At 40.0% G+C, this 19,108-nt stretch overlaps 1 protein-coding gene across 4 annotated transcripts in view; it reads left to right on the top strand.

Moving 5' to 3' along the window:
- CFAP44 (cilia and flagella associated protein 44) overlaps positions 1–19,108 on the top strand; it is a 105,683-nt gene that overhangs the window by 67,573 nt on the left and 19,002 nt on the right. For all 4 annotated transcript variants that reach the window (XM_073231663.1, XM_073231666.1, XM_073231664.1 and 1 more), the window contains 2 exons: positions 2,648–3,148; positions 4,844–5,047. In XM_073231663.1, the coding sequence (XP_073087764.1) occupies positions 2,648–3,148; positions 4,844–5,047 (705 nt within the window). The remainder of the gene's footprint in view (positions 1–2,647; positions 3,149–4,843; positions 5,048–19,108) is intronic.

Genomic DNA, 19,108 nt, shown 5'->3' on the forward strand with positions numbered 1-19,108 from the left:
GTACTAACTGGGATGAGGTGATATCTCATTGTAGTTTTGATTTGCATTTCCCTGATGATTAATGATGTGGAGCATCTTTCCAAGTGCTGTTGGCCATCTGTATTTCTTCTTTGGAGAAATGTCAGCACCTCTGCCCATTTTTTAACTGGGTTATTTGTTATTGAAGCGTGTGAGTTCATTATATATTTGGATCCAATAACCCCTTATTGGATAAATTGCTTGTGAATATATTCTGCCATATTGTAGGTTGCCTTTTTATTCTGCTGATGATGTCTTTTGCTGTACATGGCTTTTTAATTTGATGTAGTCCCACCTGTTCACTTTTGATTTTGTTTCCCTTGCCTGAGGAGATGTGTCCAGGAAAAAATTGTTCACACTTATGTTCAAGAAATTTTTGCCTATGTTTTCTTCTAAGAGTTTTATGATTTCATGTCTTATATTTAGGTCTTTAATCCATTTTGAGTTTACTTTTATGTATGGAGTTAGGCTGCAATCCAGTTTCATTCTCTTGCATGTAGCTGTCCAGTTTTCCCAACACAAGTTACTGAAGAGGCTGTCTTTTCCCCACTGTATATTCATGGCTCCTTTTTCATATATTAACTGAGGACTTCCAAAGTTTTGTAGGTGACTCAATACTAACTAATAAATATATTCATTTTTGATTCTCTCTTCATTCTTCCAAACTGATTCCAATCATCCTGATTTCTCATCCCCATTTTCTTACCAATTTCTACGCTCCCTGTCATAGGAATTCCTTAATTCAAATTGACAAATGACCTTTTGCATTTAGAGTCTCAGAAGGCATCTAAGCTATCATTTTTAGGAGAATTCAGTACATGGCTACCTAGTATGCCTATGCAGATTGCATTTGAAGGCATCCCACTGGTACAGTATATTTGAATATTTTATAATATTCTGACAAAGTGCTTTAAGAAAAGGATCTTTTTCCATTCCAGCAAAGGTGCTCTCTATGCCAGCAGTACTAGGATCCTGCTATGGCAATTCATATGCACAAACAAAATTTTATAGCTCAAAATGATGCCTTTCTGTTTAAATAGACATTTTGAACATTTTATTAGTGACCACTTGGATTGCTTTTCTAGCTGTTCATCTAAGATAAATCTTGTTACATCTATCATGCTCCATCCATCATAGAAATGTTCTTTTGACCATAATTTGTCATCAAACCTGAAATTTCACAGTGTAGCTAGAGATGATGGACAGGTGTTATGTCTTGAACTGAATTATGTTACAATTGAACTGTAATCTATTTTATTAAAATGACAGCATAAAATAATGTACAGCACACTATTCTACAAGTTGGAAGATAGAGTTCTCTTACCATCTCTGCAACTTAGTAGCCACGCAAACTTTGTTAGCCATGTAAAAAATCTCCTAAGGCTCAGTTATATCATCTGTAAAAGGGTATTAATACCAATTAACAATAAGACATGTCTAGTCTACCTCATAGGGTTAATGTAATGGTCAAAGTCAATAAATGGTCAGTGTTGTAACGTTAAGTTAAAAATCATGAAAGTATCAAGCATTTTAGAAATGGTGTATTATACACCTCCTGTCCTGTGGTGGTGTTTAGGTATGTGTAATATTTGGAAGACTAGAAAGGGCTGGTATGTAAAGAGAGTTCTTCAAAGAGGTTTGCCTTATAGCCATTAAATTGGTTTGGATTTGTTTTTTTAAGCTTAATTCCCAATCTTCCAGGTGCCCTAGAAATGGTCCCCCTATTCACCCAAGTGCTTGAGTTTAAACCTTAGTGTTGTAAAGGTTTGTCCTTAAGTATGTAAAGCATCTCCTTTATTTTGTTAGAGTGTTTTTGCCTCATAGATAGTAAATACCCAGGTAAGTTTTGTAAGACTGTCTGGAGAAGTGCCTTTTGATCTTTTTTTTTTAACTTGTAAATTTATGCAAAGTAACTCTTAATAGTCTTTGGACTATCTAGTCGCCTAATTGCACACAGGAGTAGGGCTGTGTGTGCCTATAGGTTCTGGTAAGGCATTTAGGAAACATAGACCAGTGTGAGAGGGCATAGTGGGCCCACATGGTACCTGTGGTTGGAGGCAGGGGGCACAGCTTGGCTCAGATAAATGAAAAAGGAGCTAAAGAAGTATCCTGCAATTTCTTGATGTGACATGATACTGAAATTCAGGATCATGACCTTGCCTGCATGAAGAGTAAAAATGATAATGTGGCCAAAATACGTAAAGAAAAATAGGCTAACATGTAGTTTGGCCCTAGGCAGGTGACCCTAAGTGAGTCTAAGCCAATGGGATTTGAGTTTACATCAGGGAAGGGCAGTTACTTGTGCGCTCCTGACCAAAGTCTGACCTTCCCCTCCCTGGGATCTGGCTGAGTACAAGGCTTCAGGAAGGACTTCCACTGAGTGGTGGGAGGAGGCTGAGGAACTCAGCCAGCTAAGGGATACAAGAGGTCACATCCAGACTCTCTCCCTCTTTTGGAGAGGCTAAATGGGAAGAAACTAGAGAAAAGAGTAACTTAGTAGTGAATTGGAATGATCAGACAAATTTTTATCTTGAATTTTTGCTAGCATACCAGTCAAAGGACAAAAGCAAATTTTGAACTGTCTTTTGTGAGGTCTTATCATTTGTTTCCTTCCTATTGTTTTCATTAGGCCCATTCAAAGAAAAGTCACATGAACAAGTGCATTCTGTCTCTTCGAGACCTTAAAATGGCTGTCATTGAGGAAATACAGTGCCTGGTACAAGAACTGAAGAACATTCAGTTGACTCTGCCCATTTCCAAGCATGTTCCCATCCCCCAGATCCCTCAGATACACCCAGAAGAAATTCCAGAGAAGAGGTTTCAGTACGATGAGGAAACTCTCCTTGCTTTTAGGCGACAACAGATGAAAAGTGAGGATGAAAAGGCTCCCCATGTGGAACAGGTGGGATCTTCAGGCTTAGGTGGAGGATTCCTCAGACTCTCTTCTGGAAAGGATGGGGATTTGACAGCACGAGATTCATTGTCTAGATCACCAAAGGCATGCACATTCAGTCTAGATACTCCAAAGTTCACGGAATTTGAAAAAGCAGAACCAACTGATGTGGAACTGGAGATTATGAAGAGGGATGAGATTAAACACCTGTACATGCAACAGTATTTGATCAGCAGGGTAAGGGGGGACTGCCTACTGAGGGCTGGAAGAGAGGAGGGCAGGGAAGAACTAGGTCTAATTTCTAACTTATTTAAAATTTCTCTGCATTAACCTTCTCCAAATCTCAACCAGTCTTCAACTCACTGACAGCTTGGCTTCCTCCCCAGCCCTGGTCTCCTGAAAAATCATTGCACTCTGCCCTGAACTTTGCAGCTTTATAACTGTTTTCTTTTTTGGAGAGCTAAGAATTAAGGGCAAATTCATGTCAACTGACATCTAGCTGAAGTCATAGTCAAGAGCAAGTGATGGAGAAGCTTTCAGATGATGGGTGCAACATAATTAAAAATCTTCCAGAGAGAATGGGGCACCCTCTGCTTTTTACACCCTCCTCTTTTTCTAAGGTGTGATTTGTTCCAGTAGTGTTCATGGTGATGACTGGTTTCAAAATTATTTGTGGAGCTAGAATGGCCTATTTTTATTTCTAGGAAAATCAGGACAAGGCTGGGGCCAATTGTGCAGGAGGTGGCTCCAATTGTGGAAAGAAATTGATCTTTCCTGGATAGATAACTTCCTGCTGCCAGCCGTATAGAGTCCCCTTCCTCCCTGTGTCTTTTCCAGCTCTACCTGTGAAGACATGACCTAGAGCTTCCAATCTCACCCTTCATGCCTTCTCTGTGCTTCATCCAGCCCTATTTTCTCACTCGTCCTGCTTCTCTCCACTCCCTTCTCCGCTTTCATTCTGAGTTTTATATCTCTGCTTTTTCCTTTGCTATTTCCTGCCACTGCAATGACTTCCTTCCAAGCCTGAGTAATCATTCAAAACTCAGCCCAATTCCAAACTCTCTCCAGAACCTTCTACGCACGTTATATATTCTCCTTTTTTCTAAACTTCAGTTGTACCTATAATCAACACGTCATGTTTTGCATTTATTTTTCTTCTTTAATGTGTGTGAGTTTTGTCTTGCAAATTAAATTACACAGTTCTTGAGGGAAAGGTCACATACACCTCTTCTGACTCCTCCACAGTGTTTAGGACAATGCCAGACATATAGTAGATATTCAGTAAAAAGTTTTGATTGATTTGATTGCAACTAATTTATTTTATTGGACAGTCAATGCACAGAGGAAGTGCTAGCTAGTAGGGATGCAACAATATCCAAACTAGACTGATTCTCTATCTTCATAAAGCTTTCTGGCTATCAAGGGCAAGTAAGAATTGAGTAAGTGTAACCCTTGTAGATTTGCGCACCTTTATGGTACAGTTTCAGAATGGTATTGCTCTAAAGAAAATAGTCCTGCCTCCAAAGATATTTTAAAATAATGCAAATTTGTTGAACAAACATTAAAGGAGGGCCCACTTAGTCTGTAGACATCCATAGTTAAAAGCTTAATTTTTTCTTTTCTTTATGTGCATTTTCTTTTAGCTCTGAAAATCTCCAGTACTTTCACTGCCCCAAACCCACAGATCTCTTCCTCATTCTCAGCCCCAGCTGAGCCTCCACCTATTACAGGCTTTTAACAGTTGAGGCCTTCCATCACATACATATATGAATTGATTTATATGAACAAACACATACACACACACACATATAATTCCACATCTATAATAAGGGCATAATGAGAAAATGCTTTTACCCAAACAAATTAGTATTGTTAGTTAGTTTTGAAAATATAGTCACCTATTTTTAACTTCTAATCTTTTTTCTTCCTCAGATCAAAGAACTGATTGTCACTTTTGATGCAGAACTTCGTCTTCTGAGACATCAGAAACTGAAACTGGATACGCAGATGAAATTATCTGACCTGCACCATGTCACCTTATTTCAAGAAATGCTTCTCCTCAAGAACTTTGAAAAACAGGAGAACATACTTCAAAAGCGTGTTAATTTGTTAGATGAAGAGCAACAGGACCTGCAGGTATGAACAGGAAGGAAAAGGCTCCCTGGCTGCACACCTGGTTGTGGAGGGGACTCAATTCTTCTTTTCTTCTCACCTTAATTTCTGCCCTTGTTTTAGTCCTTATCTTGGTCTTGTCTTCTCTTCCTCCTCCTTTTTTCTATTATTCCTACTTGCCTTCTGTTTTTGGTATCCTTGGTCAGAGAACTAAATCAGATTTTTTAGTGAATTTTATCTGATATTTTATAAGGCAAGATAATAAAATTTTCAAAAGCAAGCTTTAGTTTATCTGTGAATTTCAAAAGTCTATATTTGTGTTGTCACTAGCTATTGTATGAAGTTGAGTTTTGACTGTAGGTTATCTATATGGGCATACTTGAAAAACAAGTCAAGTTTCTTAAATATGACAGCTAATTTCTCACAAACCTACATTGCATGGTGCTCTGGAGATAAGTGGGGTTGGAAAGCTAAGACAGGTGGAAGACTTGGAGAGATAGATTCTAACCATTTGTGGAGGACAGGGATCCACATCCAGCTGCTCTGGGACAAAGGAAAGGCAAGCGGTCTGACAGGCTTCCTAGCAGCAGAGGGCTGCTGAAGGAGCGGGGTTTGTACAGAGCTTGTTGCATGGGAAAAGGGATAGGTGAACAAGGTTGTCTGGGCATGCTCTGCACAGCAGGTTGGGAACTTTCAGGAACCTCAGGCACTCCATCACCCTGGCTTGTTACTCAGCTTCAAGGCCCCCACAGTGATACGCAGCCTGTAGTGCCTTCTGCCTGGCCTGCTGGCACAGCTCACAAATTGGCAGTCCCTGCCCTGACATCAGGCCAGCCAGTGGGAGGCCCCACCTGTGGCAGCTACAGATGCAAAGCACAGTGGCTTACACCTGTGTGCTTGGCCCACTGGTCTGACAGTGGAGATAGGCACTGCAGCTGGGAAGTAGGAAGTAGCTCTTTCCTCCCTCCAGGCACCAGTGCCGCTCCTCTGCTACCCCCGACATCACTCCAGGGGCTGAGAAGCTCCAGAGACTAGAGCTTCTAGGAACTAGAGGGCCCCATATACAAATATGAAACGTCAAAGGAACCTTGTTCAAACCAAAATCTCACAAACACCAGAGAAAGGGGCAAATGAAACTGAATTCACCAATCTTCCTGAAAGCGAGTTCAAAATAAAAATCATAAACCTGCTCATGGAGGTACAGAAAAATATTCAAAAACTCAAGGACGAATTTGGGTTGGAGATTCAATCATTAAGAAATTTCATATCTGAAATGAAACATACAATGGAGGGATTTAAAAGCAGATTAGATGTAGTAGAAGAGACAGCAAAAGGAATGGAAATTAGAGAAGAGGAACAAAAAGAAGCTGAGGCACAGAGAGAAAAAAGGATCTCTAAGAATGAATGAAAGTTGAGAAAGCTGTGACCAAACCAAACAGAACAATATTCACATTATAGGGGTACCAGAAGAAGTAGAGAGAGAAAAATAGACAGAAAGAGCCTTTGTGGATGTAATTGCTGAAAACTTCCCCAATCTGGGGAATGAGATAATCTCTCAAGCCATGGAAGTACACAGATTTCCCAACATAAGGGACCCAAGGAAGATAACACCAAGACATATAATAATTAAAATGGCAAAGATCAAAGATAAGGACATACTTTTAAAAGCAGCTAGAGAGAGAAAAAATATCACATACAAAGGAAAACCCATGAGGCCATCATCAGACTTTCAACAGAAACCTTACAGACCAGAACAGAGTGGCATGATATATTTAATGCAGTGAAGCAGAAGGACATCGAACCAAAAATAATTTTTTTTTTGAGAGGGCATCTCTCATATTTATTGATCAAATGGTTGTTAACAACAATAAAATTCAGTATAGGGGGGGTCAATGCTCAATGTACAATCATTAATCCATCTCAAGCCTAATTCTCGTCAGTCTCCAATCTTCTGAAGCATAACGAACAAGTTCTTACATGGTGAATGAATTCTTACATAGTGAATAAATTCTTACATGGTGAACAGTACAAGGGCATTCATCACCGAAACTTTCGGTTTTGATCACACATTATGACCAATGAACAATCAGGTCAAATATGAATATTCGTTTGATTTTTGTACTTGATTTATACGTTGATCCCACATTTCTCCCTTTATTATTATTATTATTTTTATTTTTAATAAAATGCTGAAGTGGTAGGTAGATGCAAGATAAAGGTAGAAAACATAGTTTAGTGCTGTAAGAGGGCAAATGTAGATGATCAGATGATCAGGTGTGTGCCTATGGACTAAGTATTAATCCAGGCCGGACAAAGGCAGCAAAACATCCACGGATGCAGAAGATTTCTCTCAAAGTAGGGGGGTTGAGGTTCTGAGCCTCACCTCTGTTGATCCCCAAATTCTCACCTGATGGCCCCCCTGCGACTGTGCCTGTCTTAGGTTGTTCCTCCCTTGAGGAATCTTACCCGTCTCTGTCTGACCAGTCATCTTCCGGGGCCATACAGGGAAATGTAAAGTTGGTAAGTGAGAGAGAAGCCATATTGTTTGAAAAGGTTAGCTTTTTACTTCTTTGCAGATTTATGCCCTGTGGCTTCTATGCCCAGCACTTGTCTCGAGGTATCTTTACCACCTGGAGGAATTATGATACTCGGTAACTTTGATATGAGGCACGAATTCTATTTAAGGGTTGTAATTAGGAAGGAAGAAGAAAAGCTATAGAGGTAGCATATGGAAGAAAACATGGGAGGATTGATTATTTCTTTGACATATCTTCTTGTAGAGTACCTTAAGTATGTATAGGTTTTAAACTACTAACTAATTTGCACACACATATTAACATAATAGGAATACGGTGACATAAACAAAGCAAATCTATAATTACCATCCATCTCCAGTGAAGCCAAGAAGACCATTTAGGCACCCTAGGCATTTGTGAAAATTTGTCTATGATATGATGGATATTGTCCAACTGTACTTGAACAGTCTGAGAGAAATCAGACAAATTAAAGCAGCCCATTTCTGGGATCTGTTCACATCCCATATGTTCTTTTAACCATAGATAGTCTATAGTCATAAGATTTTGGAGCGCTACACCTTGTACCCCTCCCAACTCCTGGTTGAGTTCCAACAGTACAGATCCGGTCAAATTCATTGTCTCACTGTATGCACATGCCAGCCTAGACATCTCCCTCCTCATTCCTATGGCAAGTCCAGGAGATGGTGGGCTGGATGCAACCACAACCGCAGCATTGTCCGGATCCCTGTAGAGGCTTTTTGATGATCATCCCCCGGCACGAGTCTTCCAGAGAGTGCTGATGCCGGAAGCTCCTCCTCATATCGTAACTTAGTTCATTTTCTGGGTATCCAAGCTAGGCCTTGATCTTCTGCATAGAAACAAACAGACCCTTTGCCCACACTTTGACATGCCCTCTATACCACTGTGCAGAACTCATTGGAGGTCAGCACACAGTAACTGCTTTTTTTTTTCTTTATTAAGAAAAAGGAATATTATCAGAAAAGAGTACCTCCATACCTGATCATCTGACACCCTTTAAGTGATCAACATTAAGGATATTTAAAGCATGCGTTGATCTTTGATTTACCAATAGTTTTATCCTATCAAGGAGTAATCCCCCTTTTCTTTCTTTCTTTCTTTTTTTTTTTTAATCTTTAATCTACACTTACATGAAGAATACTGTGTTTACTATGCTCTCCCCTATATCAGGTCCCCCCTAACAACCACATTACGGTTACTGTCCATCAGCTTAGCAAAATGTTGTAGAATCACTACTTGTCCTCTCTGTGTTGTGCAGCCCACCCTCCCCTTTCTCCCTCCCCCGCATGCATGCTAATCTTAATACCCTGCTTTCTCTCCCCCCCCCCTTATCCCTCCCTGCCCACCCATCCTCCCCAGTTCCTTTCCCTTTGGTACCTGTTAGTCCATTTTTGGGTTCTGTAATTCTGCTGCTGTTTTGTTCCTTCAGTTTTTCCTTTGTTCTTATACTCTTCAGATGAGTGAAATCATTTGGTATTTCTCTTTCTCCACTTGGCTTATTTCACTGAGCATAATACTCTCTAGCTCCATCCATGTTGCTGCAAATGGTTGGATTTTTCCACTTCTTATGGCTGAGTAGTATTCCATTGTGTATATGTACCACATCTTCTTTATCCATTCATCTACCGATGGACATTTAGGTTGCTTCCATTTCTTGGCTATTGTAAATAGTGTAGCGATAAACATAGGGGTGCATCTGTCTTTCTCAAATTTGATTGCTGCGTTCTTAGGGTAAATTCCTAGGAGTGGAATTCCTGGGTCAAATGGTAGGTCTGTTTTGAGCATTTTGATGAACCTCCATACTGCTTTCCACAATGGTTGAACTAATTTACATTCCCACCAGCAGTGTAGGAGGGTTCCCCTTTCTCCACAGCCTCGCCAACATTTGTTGTTGTTTGTCTTTTGGATGGCAGCTATCCTTCCTGGTGTGAGGTGATACCTCATTGTAGTTTTAATTTGCATTTCTCTGATAATTAGCGATGTGGAGCATCTTTTCATGTGTCTCTTGGCCACCTGTATTTCTTTTTTGGAGAACTGTCTGTTCAGTTCCTCTGCCCATTTTTTAATTGGGTTATTTGTTTTTTGTTTGTTGAGGCGTGTGAGCTCTTTATATATTCTGGACGTCAAGCCCTTATCGTATCTGTCATTTTCAAATATATTCTCCCATACTGTAGGGTTCCTTTTTGTTCTATTGATGGTGTCTTTCGCTGTACAGAAGCTTTTCAGCTTAATGTAGTCCCACTTGCTCATTTTTGCTGTTGTTTTCCTTGCCCGGGGAGATATGTTCAAGAAGAGGTCACTCATGTTTATGTCTAAGAGGTTTTTGCCTATGTTTTTTTCCAAGAGTTTAATGGTTTCATGACTTACATTCAGGTCTTTGATCCATTTTGAGTTTACCTTTGTATATGGGGTTAGACAATGGTCCAGTTTCATTCTCCTACATGTAGCTGTCCAGTTTTGCCAGCACCGTCTGTTAAAGAGACTGTCATTTTGCCATTGTATGTCCATGGCTCCTTTATCAAATATTAATTGACCATATATGTTTGGGTTAATGTCTGGAGTCTCTAATCTGTTCCATTGGTCTGTGGCTCTGTTCTTGTGCCAGTACCAAATTGTCTTGATTACTATGGCTTTGTAGTAGAGCTTGAAGTTGGGGAGTGAGATCCCGCCTACTTTATTCTTCTTTTTCAGGATTGCTTTGGCTATTCAGCGTCTTTGGTGTTTCCATATGAATTTTTGAATTATTTGTTCCAATTCATTAAAGAATGTTGCTGGTAATTTGAGAGGGATTGCATCAAATCTGTATATTGCTTTGGGCAGGATGGCCATTTTGACGATATTAATTCTTCCTAGCCGTGAGCATGGGATGAGTTTCCATTCATTAGTGTCCCCTTTAATTTCTCTTAAGAGTGACTTGTAGTTTTCAGAGTATAAGTCTTTCACTTCTTTGGTTAGGTTTATTCCTAGGTATTTTATTCTTTTTGATGCAATGGTGAATGGAATTGTTTTCCTGATTTCTCTTTCTATTGATTCATTGTTAGTGTATAGGAAAGCTACAGATTTCTGTGTGTTAATTTTGTATCCTGCAACTTTGCTGTATTCCGATATCAGTTCTAGTAGTTCTGGAGTGGAGTCTTTAGGATTTTTTATGTACAGTATCATATCATCTGCAAATAGTGACAGTTTAACTTCTTCTTTACCAATCTGGATTCCTTGTATTTCTTTGTTTTGTCTGATTGCTGTGGCTAGGACCTCCAGTACTATGTTAAATAACAGTGGGGAGAGTGGGCTTCCCTGTCTGGTTCCCGATCTCAGAGGAAATGCTTTCAGCTTCTCGCTGTTCAGTATAATGCTGGCTGTGGGTTTATCATATATGGCCTTTATTATGTTGAGGTACTTGCCCTCTATTCCCATTTTGCTGAGAGTTTTTATCATGAATGGATGTTGAATTTTGTCAAATGCTTTTTCAGCATCTATGGAGATGATCAGGTGGTTTTTTTGTCTTTCTGTTTGTTGATGTGGTGGATGATGTTGATGGATTTTCGAATGTTGTACCATCCTTGCATCCCTGGGATGAACCCCACTTGGTCATGGTGTATGATCCTTTTGATATACTGTTGAATTCTGTTTGCTAATATTTTATTGAGTATTTTTTCATCTACATTCATCAGGGATATTGGTCTGTAATTTTCTTTTTTGGTGGGGTCTTTGCCTGGTTTTGGTATTAGGGTGATGTTGACTTCATAGAATGAGTTTGGGAGTATTCCCTCTTCTTCTATTTTGTGGAACACTTTAAGGAGAATGGGTATTATGTCTTCTCTGTGTGTCTGATAAAATTGCGAGGTAAATCCGTCCGGCCCCGGGGTTTTGTTCTTGGGTAGTTTTTTGATTACCGTTTCAATTTCTTTGCTCGTAGTTGGTTTGTTTAACTTTTGTGTTTCTTCCTTGGTCAGTCTTGGGAGGTTGTATTTTTCTAGGAAGCTGTCCATTTCTTCTAGGTTTTCCAGCTTGTCGGCATATAGGTTTTCATAGTAGTCTTTAATAATTCTTTGTATTTCTGTGGAGTCTGTCATGATTTTTCCATTCTCATTTCTGATTATGTTGATTTGTGTTGATTCTCTTTTTCTCTTAATAAGTTGGGCTAGAGGCTTATCTATTTTGTTTATTCTCTCAGAGAACCAGCTCGTGGCTTCGTTGATTTTTGCTTTTGTTTTATTCTTCTCAAGTTTGTTTATTTCTTCTCTGATCTTTATTATGTCCCTCCTTCTGCTGTCTTTAGGCCTCATTTGTTCTTCTTTTTCCAGTTTCGATAATTGTGATGTTAGACTATTCATTTGGGATTGTTCTTCCTTCTTCAAGTGTGCCTGGATTGCTATATACTTTCCTCTTAAGACTGCTTTCGCTGCGTCCCACAGAAGTTGGGGCTTAGTGTTGTTGTTGTCATTTGTTTCTATATATTCCTTGATCTCTATTTTGATTTGTTCATTGATCCATTGATTATTTAGTAGCATGTTGTTAAGCCTCCATGTGTTTTTGAGCCTTTTTGTTTTCTTTGTAGAATTTATTTCTACTTTTATATCTTTGTGGTCTGAAAAATTGGTTGGTAGAATTTCAATATTTTGGAATTTACTGAGGCTCTTTTTGTGAGCTAGTATGTGGTCTATTCTGGAGAATGTTCCATGTGCACTTGAGAAGAATGTATATCCTGTTGCTTTTGGATGTAGAGTTCTATAGATGTCTATTAGGTCCATCTGTTCAAGTGTGTTGTTCAATGCCTGTGTGTCCTTACTTATTTTCTGCCCAGTGGATCTATCCTTTGGGGTGAGTGGTGTGTTGAAGTGGTATAATGAATGCATTGCAGTCTATTTCCCTCTTTAGTTCTGTTAGTGTTTGCTTCACATATGCTGGTGCTCCTTTATTGGGTGCATATATATTTAGAATGGTTATATCCTCTTGTTGGACTGAGCCCTTTATCATTATATAGTATCCTTCTTTATCTCTTGTTACTTTCTTTGTTTTGAAGTCTATTTTGTCTGATATTAGTACTGCAACCCCTGCTTTCTTCTCACTGTTGTTTGCCTGAAATATGTTTTTCCATCCCTTGGCTTTTAGTCTATGCTTGTCTTTGGGTTTAAGGTGAGTTTCTTGTAAGCAGCATATAGATGGGTCTTGCTTTTTTATCCATTCTATTACTCTCTGTCTTTTGATTGGTGCATTAAGTCCATTTACTTTTAGGGTGACTATTGAGAGATATGTACTTATTGCCATTGCAGGCTTTAGATTCGTGGTTACCAAAGGTTCAAGGTTAGCTTCTTTAGTATCTTACTGCCTAACTTAGCTTGCTTATTGAGCTGTTATATACACTGTCTGGAGATTCTTTTCTTCTCTCCCTTCTTATTCCTCCTCCTCCATTCTTCATATGTTGTGTGTTTTGTTCTGTGCTCTTTTTAGGAGTGCTCCCATCTAGAGCAGTCCCTGTAGGATGCCCTGTAGAGGTGGTTTGTGGGAAGCAAAATCCCTCAGCTTTTGCTTGTCTGGGAATTGTTTAATCCCACCATCATATTTAAATGATAGTCGTGCTGGATACAGTATCCTTGGTTCAAGGCCCTTCTGTTTCATTGCATTAAGTATATCATGCCATTCTCCTCTGGCCTGTAGGGTTTCTGTTGAGAAGTCTGATGTTAGCCTGATGGGTTTTCCTTTATAGGTGACCTTTTTCTCTCTAGCTGCCTTTAAAACTCTTTCCTTGTCCTTGATCCTTGCCATTTTAATTACTATGTGTCTTGGTGTTGTCCTCCTTGGATCCTTTCTGTTTGGGGTTCTGTGTAATTCTATGGTCTGTTTGATTATTTCCTCCCCCAGTTTGGGGAAGTTTTCAGCAATTATTTCTTCAAAGAGACTTTCTATCCCTTTTCCTCTTTCTTCTTCTTCTGGTATCCCTATAATATGAATATTATTCCTTTTGGCTTGGTCACATAGTTTTCTTAGTGTTGTTTCATTCCTGGAGATCCTTTTATCTCTCTCTATGTCAGTTTCTATACGTTCCTGTTCTCTGGCTTCTATTCCTTCAATGGCCTCTTGCATCTTATCCATTCTGCTTAGAAATCCTTCCAGGGATTGTTTCACTTCTGTGATCTCCTTCCTGACATCTGTGATCTCCCTCCGGACTTCATCCCACTGCTCTTGCATTTTTCTCTGCATCTCATCCCATTGCTCTTGCATTTTTCTCTGCATCTCTGTCAGCATGTTCATGATTTTTATTTTGAATTCTTTTTCAGGAGGACTGGTTAGGTCTGTCTCCTTCTCAGGTGTTGTCTCTGTGATCTTTGTCTGCCTGTAGTTTTGCCTTTTCATGGTGATAGAGATAGTTTGCAGACCTGGTATGAGTGACCGCTGGAAGAGTTTCCCTTCTTGTTGGTTTGTGGCCTTCCTCTCCTGGGAGAATAGCGACCTCTAGTGGCTTATGCTTGTCAGCTGTGCGCAGACAGGGCTTCTGCTACCTGCCCGTTTGCTATGGAGTTTATCTCCGCTGTTGCTGTGGGCGTGACCTGGCTGGGAGTGCTCCTCCAAAGTGGTGGAGCCCCGTTGGAGGGGGAGTGGCCGGGAGGCTATTTTTCTCTGTAAGGGGCCTCTGTGCTCCCTGTTGCCCAGGGGGTTAGAGTGCCCAGAGATCCCCAGATTCCCTGCCTCTGGTCTAAGTGACCTGTCCTGCCCCTTTAAGACTTCCAAAAAGCACTCTCCAAACCAAAACAACAACAGCAACAATGAGAGAGGGAACAAAAAAAAAAAAAAAAAAAAAGGAAAAAGCACGCGATTTTTTTTTTGTCCTCAGGTGCCGGTCCCAGACACCCGCTCACTGGTCCTACTGCCCTGTCTCCCTAGCAGTAGGGTCCCTGTCCCTTCAAGGCTTCCAAAAAGCACCTGCCCACCGGTCCCGCAGGGAAAAAACACGCGATATTCTTTGTCTTCAGGCGCTGTTCCCAGGCACCTGCTCACCAGTCCCGCCGCCCTGCCTCCCTAGCACTGGGGTCCCTGTCCCTTTAAGGCTTCTAAAAAGCGCTCGCCAAAAAGAGAAAAAAAAAGGGGAAAAACGCACGATTTCCTCTGTCCTCAAGTGCCGGTCTCAGGCACCTGCCCCCCGGTCCCGCAGGGAAAAATGCGGGATAATCTTTGTCCTCAGGTGCCGGTCCCAGGCACCCGCTCACCAGTCCTGCCACCCTGCCTCCCTAGCACCAGGGTCCCTGTCCCTTTAAGGCTTCCAAAAAGCGCTCACCAAAAAGAGAAAAGGGGAAAAATGCGCGATTTCCTCCGTCCTCAGGCGCCGGTCTCAGGCACCCGTCCACCAGTCCCGCAGGGAAAAACGCGGGATATTCTTTGTCCTCAGGCGCCGGTCCCAGGTACCCGCTCACCGGTCCCACCACCCTGCCTCCCTAGCAACGGGGGCCCTGTCCCTTTAAGGCTTCCAGAAAGCACTCGCCAAAAAGAAAACCGCTCCGGTTTCTTTCCACCTGCCGGGAGCCAGGGGGAGGGGCGCTCACGTCCTGCCGGGCCGGGGCTTGTATCTTACCCCCTTCGCAAGGCGCTGGGTTCTTGCAGGTGTGGATGTGGTCTGGATGTTGTCCTGTGTCCTGTGGTCTCTATTTTAGGAAGATTTTTCTTTGTTATATTTTCATAGCTCTATGTATTTTTGGGAGGAGATTTCCACTGCTCTACTCATGCCGCCATCCTGGCTCCCGAACCAAGAAAAATTTATCTGTCAAGATTATCATTTAAATTTGAAGGAAAGATTAAACAATTTACAGATAACAAAACTGAGAGAATTTAGCTCCCACAAACCATCTCTACAGCGTATTTTGGAGGGACTGCTATAGATGGAAGTATACCTGAAACTGGAAATAAACTACACAAAGAAAACGAAAAAGCCCACAAACACATTGAGGCTTAATAACATTCTCCTAAATAATCAATGGATCAATGACCAAATAAAAAACAGAGATCAAGCAATATATGGAGACAAATGGCAACAATAATTCAACATCACAAAATCTGTGGGACACAGCAAAGACCATGCTAAGTGGGAAGTATATTGCAATGGAGGACTATTTCAGGAAAGAAGAACAATCCCAAATGAACACTTTAAACTCACAATTAATGAAACTAGATAAAGAAGAACAAATGAGACCCAAAGTCAGTAGAAAGAGGGGCATAATAAAGATTAGATCATAAATAAATAAAATCAAGAAGAATAAAATAGAAAGAGGGGCATAATAAAGATTAGATCATAAATAAATAAAATCAAGAAGAATAAAATAGAATCAATGAAAGCAGGAGTTTGTTCTTTGAGAAAATAAACAAAATAGGTAAACCCCTAGCCAGACTTATAAGGAAAAAAAGAGTCTACACACATACACAGACACAGAAATGAGGAAGGAAAAATCACTACGGACACCACAGAAATACAAAGAATTATTAGAGAATACTATGAAAAATTATATGCTAACAAACTGGATAACCTAGAAGAAATGGACAACTTTCTAGAAAAATACAACCTTCCAAGGCTGACCGAGGAAGAAACAGAAATCTGAATAGACCAATTACCAGCAAGGAGATTGAATTGGTAATCAAAAAATGACTTAAGAACAAAATCCTGTATGAGATGGTTTCACCACTGAATTTTATCAAACATTTAGTGAAGCCCCAATACCCATCCTCCTTAAAGTTTTCAAAAAAAGTAGAAGAGAAGGGAATACTCCCAAACTCATTCTACGAGGACAGAATCACTCCAAAACAAGCAGACACCACACAAAAAGAAAATTACAGACCAATATCCCTGATGAACATAGATGCAAAAATACTCAACAAAATATTAGCAAACTGAATTCAAAAAATACATCAAAAAGATCATCCATCACAACCAAGTAGGATTTATTACAGGGATGCAAGGATGGTACAACATTTGAAAATCCATCAACATCATCCACCACATCAACAAAAAGAAGGACAATAACTACATGATCATCTCTGTAGATGCTGAAAAAGCATTCAATAAAATTCAACATCCATTCATGATAAAACTCTCAACAAAATGGGTATAGAGGGCAAGTACCTTAACATAATAAAGACCATATATGACAAACACACAGCCAACATCATATTTAACAGTGAGAAGCTTAAAGCTTTTCCTTTAAGATCAGGAATAAGACAAGGATGCCCACTCTCCCCACTTTTATTCAGTATAGTTCTGGAGGTCCTAGCCATGGCAATCAGACAACACAAAGAAATAAAAGGCATCCAGATTGGCAAGGAAGAAGTTAAACTGTCCCTGTTTGCAGATGACATGGTATTGTACATAAAAAACCCTAAAGAATCCACTACTAGATCTAATATCTGAATTCAGCAAAGTTGCAGGACACAAAATTAATACACAGAAATCTGTGGCATTCCTATACACTAACAATGAACTAGCAGAAAGAGAAATCAGGAAAACAATTCCATTCACAATTGAATCAAAAAGAATAAAATATCCAGGAATAAATCTAACCAAGGAAGTGAAAGACCTATACCTTGAAAACTATAAGACACTCATGAGAGAAATTAAAGAAGATACCAATAAATGGAAACACATCCCATGCTCATGGGTAGGAAGAATTAATATTGTCAAAATGGCCGTCCTACCTAAAGCAATCTACAGATTCAATGCAATCCCTGTCAAAATGCCAACAGCATTCTTCAACAAATTAGAGCAAATAGTTCTAAAATTCATATGGAACCACAAAAGACCCTGAGTAGCCAAAGCAATCCTGAGAAGGAAGAATAATGCTTGGGGAATTAAGTTCCCTTACTTCAAGCTCTACTAAAAAGCCTTAGTAATCAAGACAATTTGGTACTGCACAAGAGCAGCCCCATAGATCAATGGAACAGATTAGAGAGCCCAGATATAAACCCAAGCATCTAGGTCAATTAATATGTGATAAAGTTGCCATGGACATACAGTGGGAAAATGACAGCCTCTTCAACAACTAGTGTTGGCAAAACTGGACAGCTACACGCAAGAGAATGAAACTGGACTATTGTCTAACCCCACACACAAAAGTAAACTAAAAAAATGAGCAACTTCTTCATGAACATATCTCCCTGGGCAAGGGAAACAAAAGCAAAAATGAACAAGTGGGACTATATCAAACTACAAAACTTCTGTACAGCAAAGGACACCATCAGTAGAACAAAAAGACATCCTACAATATGGGAGAAGATATTCATAAATGACATATCTGATAAGGGGTTGACATCCAAATTATATAAAGAGCTCACACACCTCAACAAACAAAAAGCAAATAACCCAATTAAAAAATGGGCAGAGGAGCTGAACAGACACTTCTCCAAAGAAGAAATTCAGATGGTCAACAGGTACCTGAAAAGATGCTCCACATCCCTAATCATCAGAGAAATGCAAATTAAAACCACAATGAGATTTCACCTCACACCAGTTAGGATGGCCAACACCCAAAAGACAAACAACTACAAATGCTGGTGATGATGTGGAGAAAGGGGAACCCTCCTACACTGCTGGTGGGAATGTAAATTAGTTCAACTGTTGTGGAAAGCTGTAGGGAGGTTCCCCAGAAAACTAAAAATAGAAATACCATTTGACTCAGGAATTCCACTCCTAGGAATTTACCCTAAGAATGCAGGAGCCCAGTTTGAAAAAGACAGATGCACCCCTATGTTTATCGCTGCACTATTTACAATAGCCAAGAAATGGAAGCAACCTAAATGTCCATCAGTAGATGAATGGATAAAGATGATGTGGTACATACACAGAATGGAATGTTATTCAGCTATAAGAAGAAAACAAATGCTACCATTTGCAACAACATGGATGGAGCTAGAGGGTATTATGCTCAGTGAAGTAAGCCAGGTGGAGAAGGACAAGTATCAAATGATTTCACTCATCTGTGGAGTGTAAGAACAAAGCAAAAACTGAAGGAATAAAACAGTAGCAGACTCACAGAACCCAAGAATGGACTAACAGTTACCAAAGGGAAGGGGACTGGGGAGGATGGGTTGGGTGGGAGGGATAAGGGGGAAAAAGGCACATTATGATTAGCACACATAATGTAGCAGGGGTGGGAGGGACACGGGGAAGGTAGTATACACAGAGAAAACAAGTAATGATTCTATAGCACCTTACTGCACTGATGGACAGTGACTGTAATGGGATATGTGGTGGGGACTTGATAATGGGGGTATCTAGTAACCATAATGTTTTTCAAGTAACTGTACATTAATGATACCAAAAAAAAATGAGCACATGGGATTACATTATGCCAAAAAGCTTCTGTACAGCAAAGGACACTATAGCAGAAAAAAGGCATCCTACAGTGTGGGAGAATATATTTGTAAATGACATATCTGACAAGGGATTAACATCCAAAATATATAAGGAACTCACATGCCTCAACACCCAAAAAGCAAATAACCCTGTTAAAAAATGGCCAGAGGATATGAAGAGACAATTCTCCAAAGAAGA

Source organism: Manis javanica, chromosome 3 (assembly GCF_040802235.1).
Source record: "Manis javanica isolate MJ-LG chromosome 3, MJ_LKY, whole genome shotgun sequence".
NCBI lineage: Eukaryota > Metazoa > Chordata > Mammalia > Pholidota > Manidae > Manis > Manis javanica.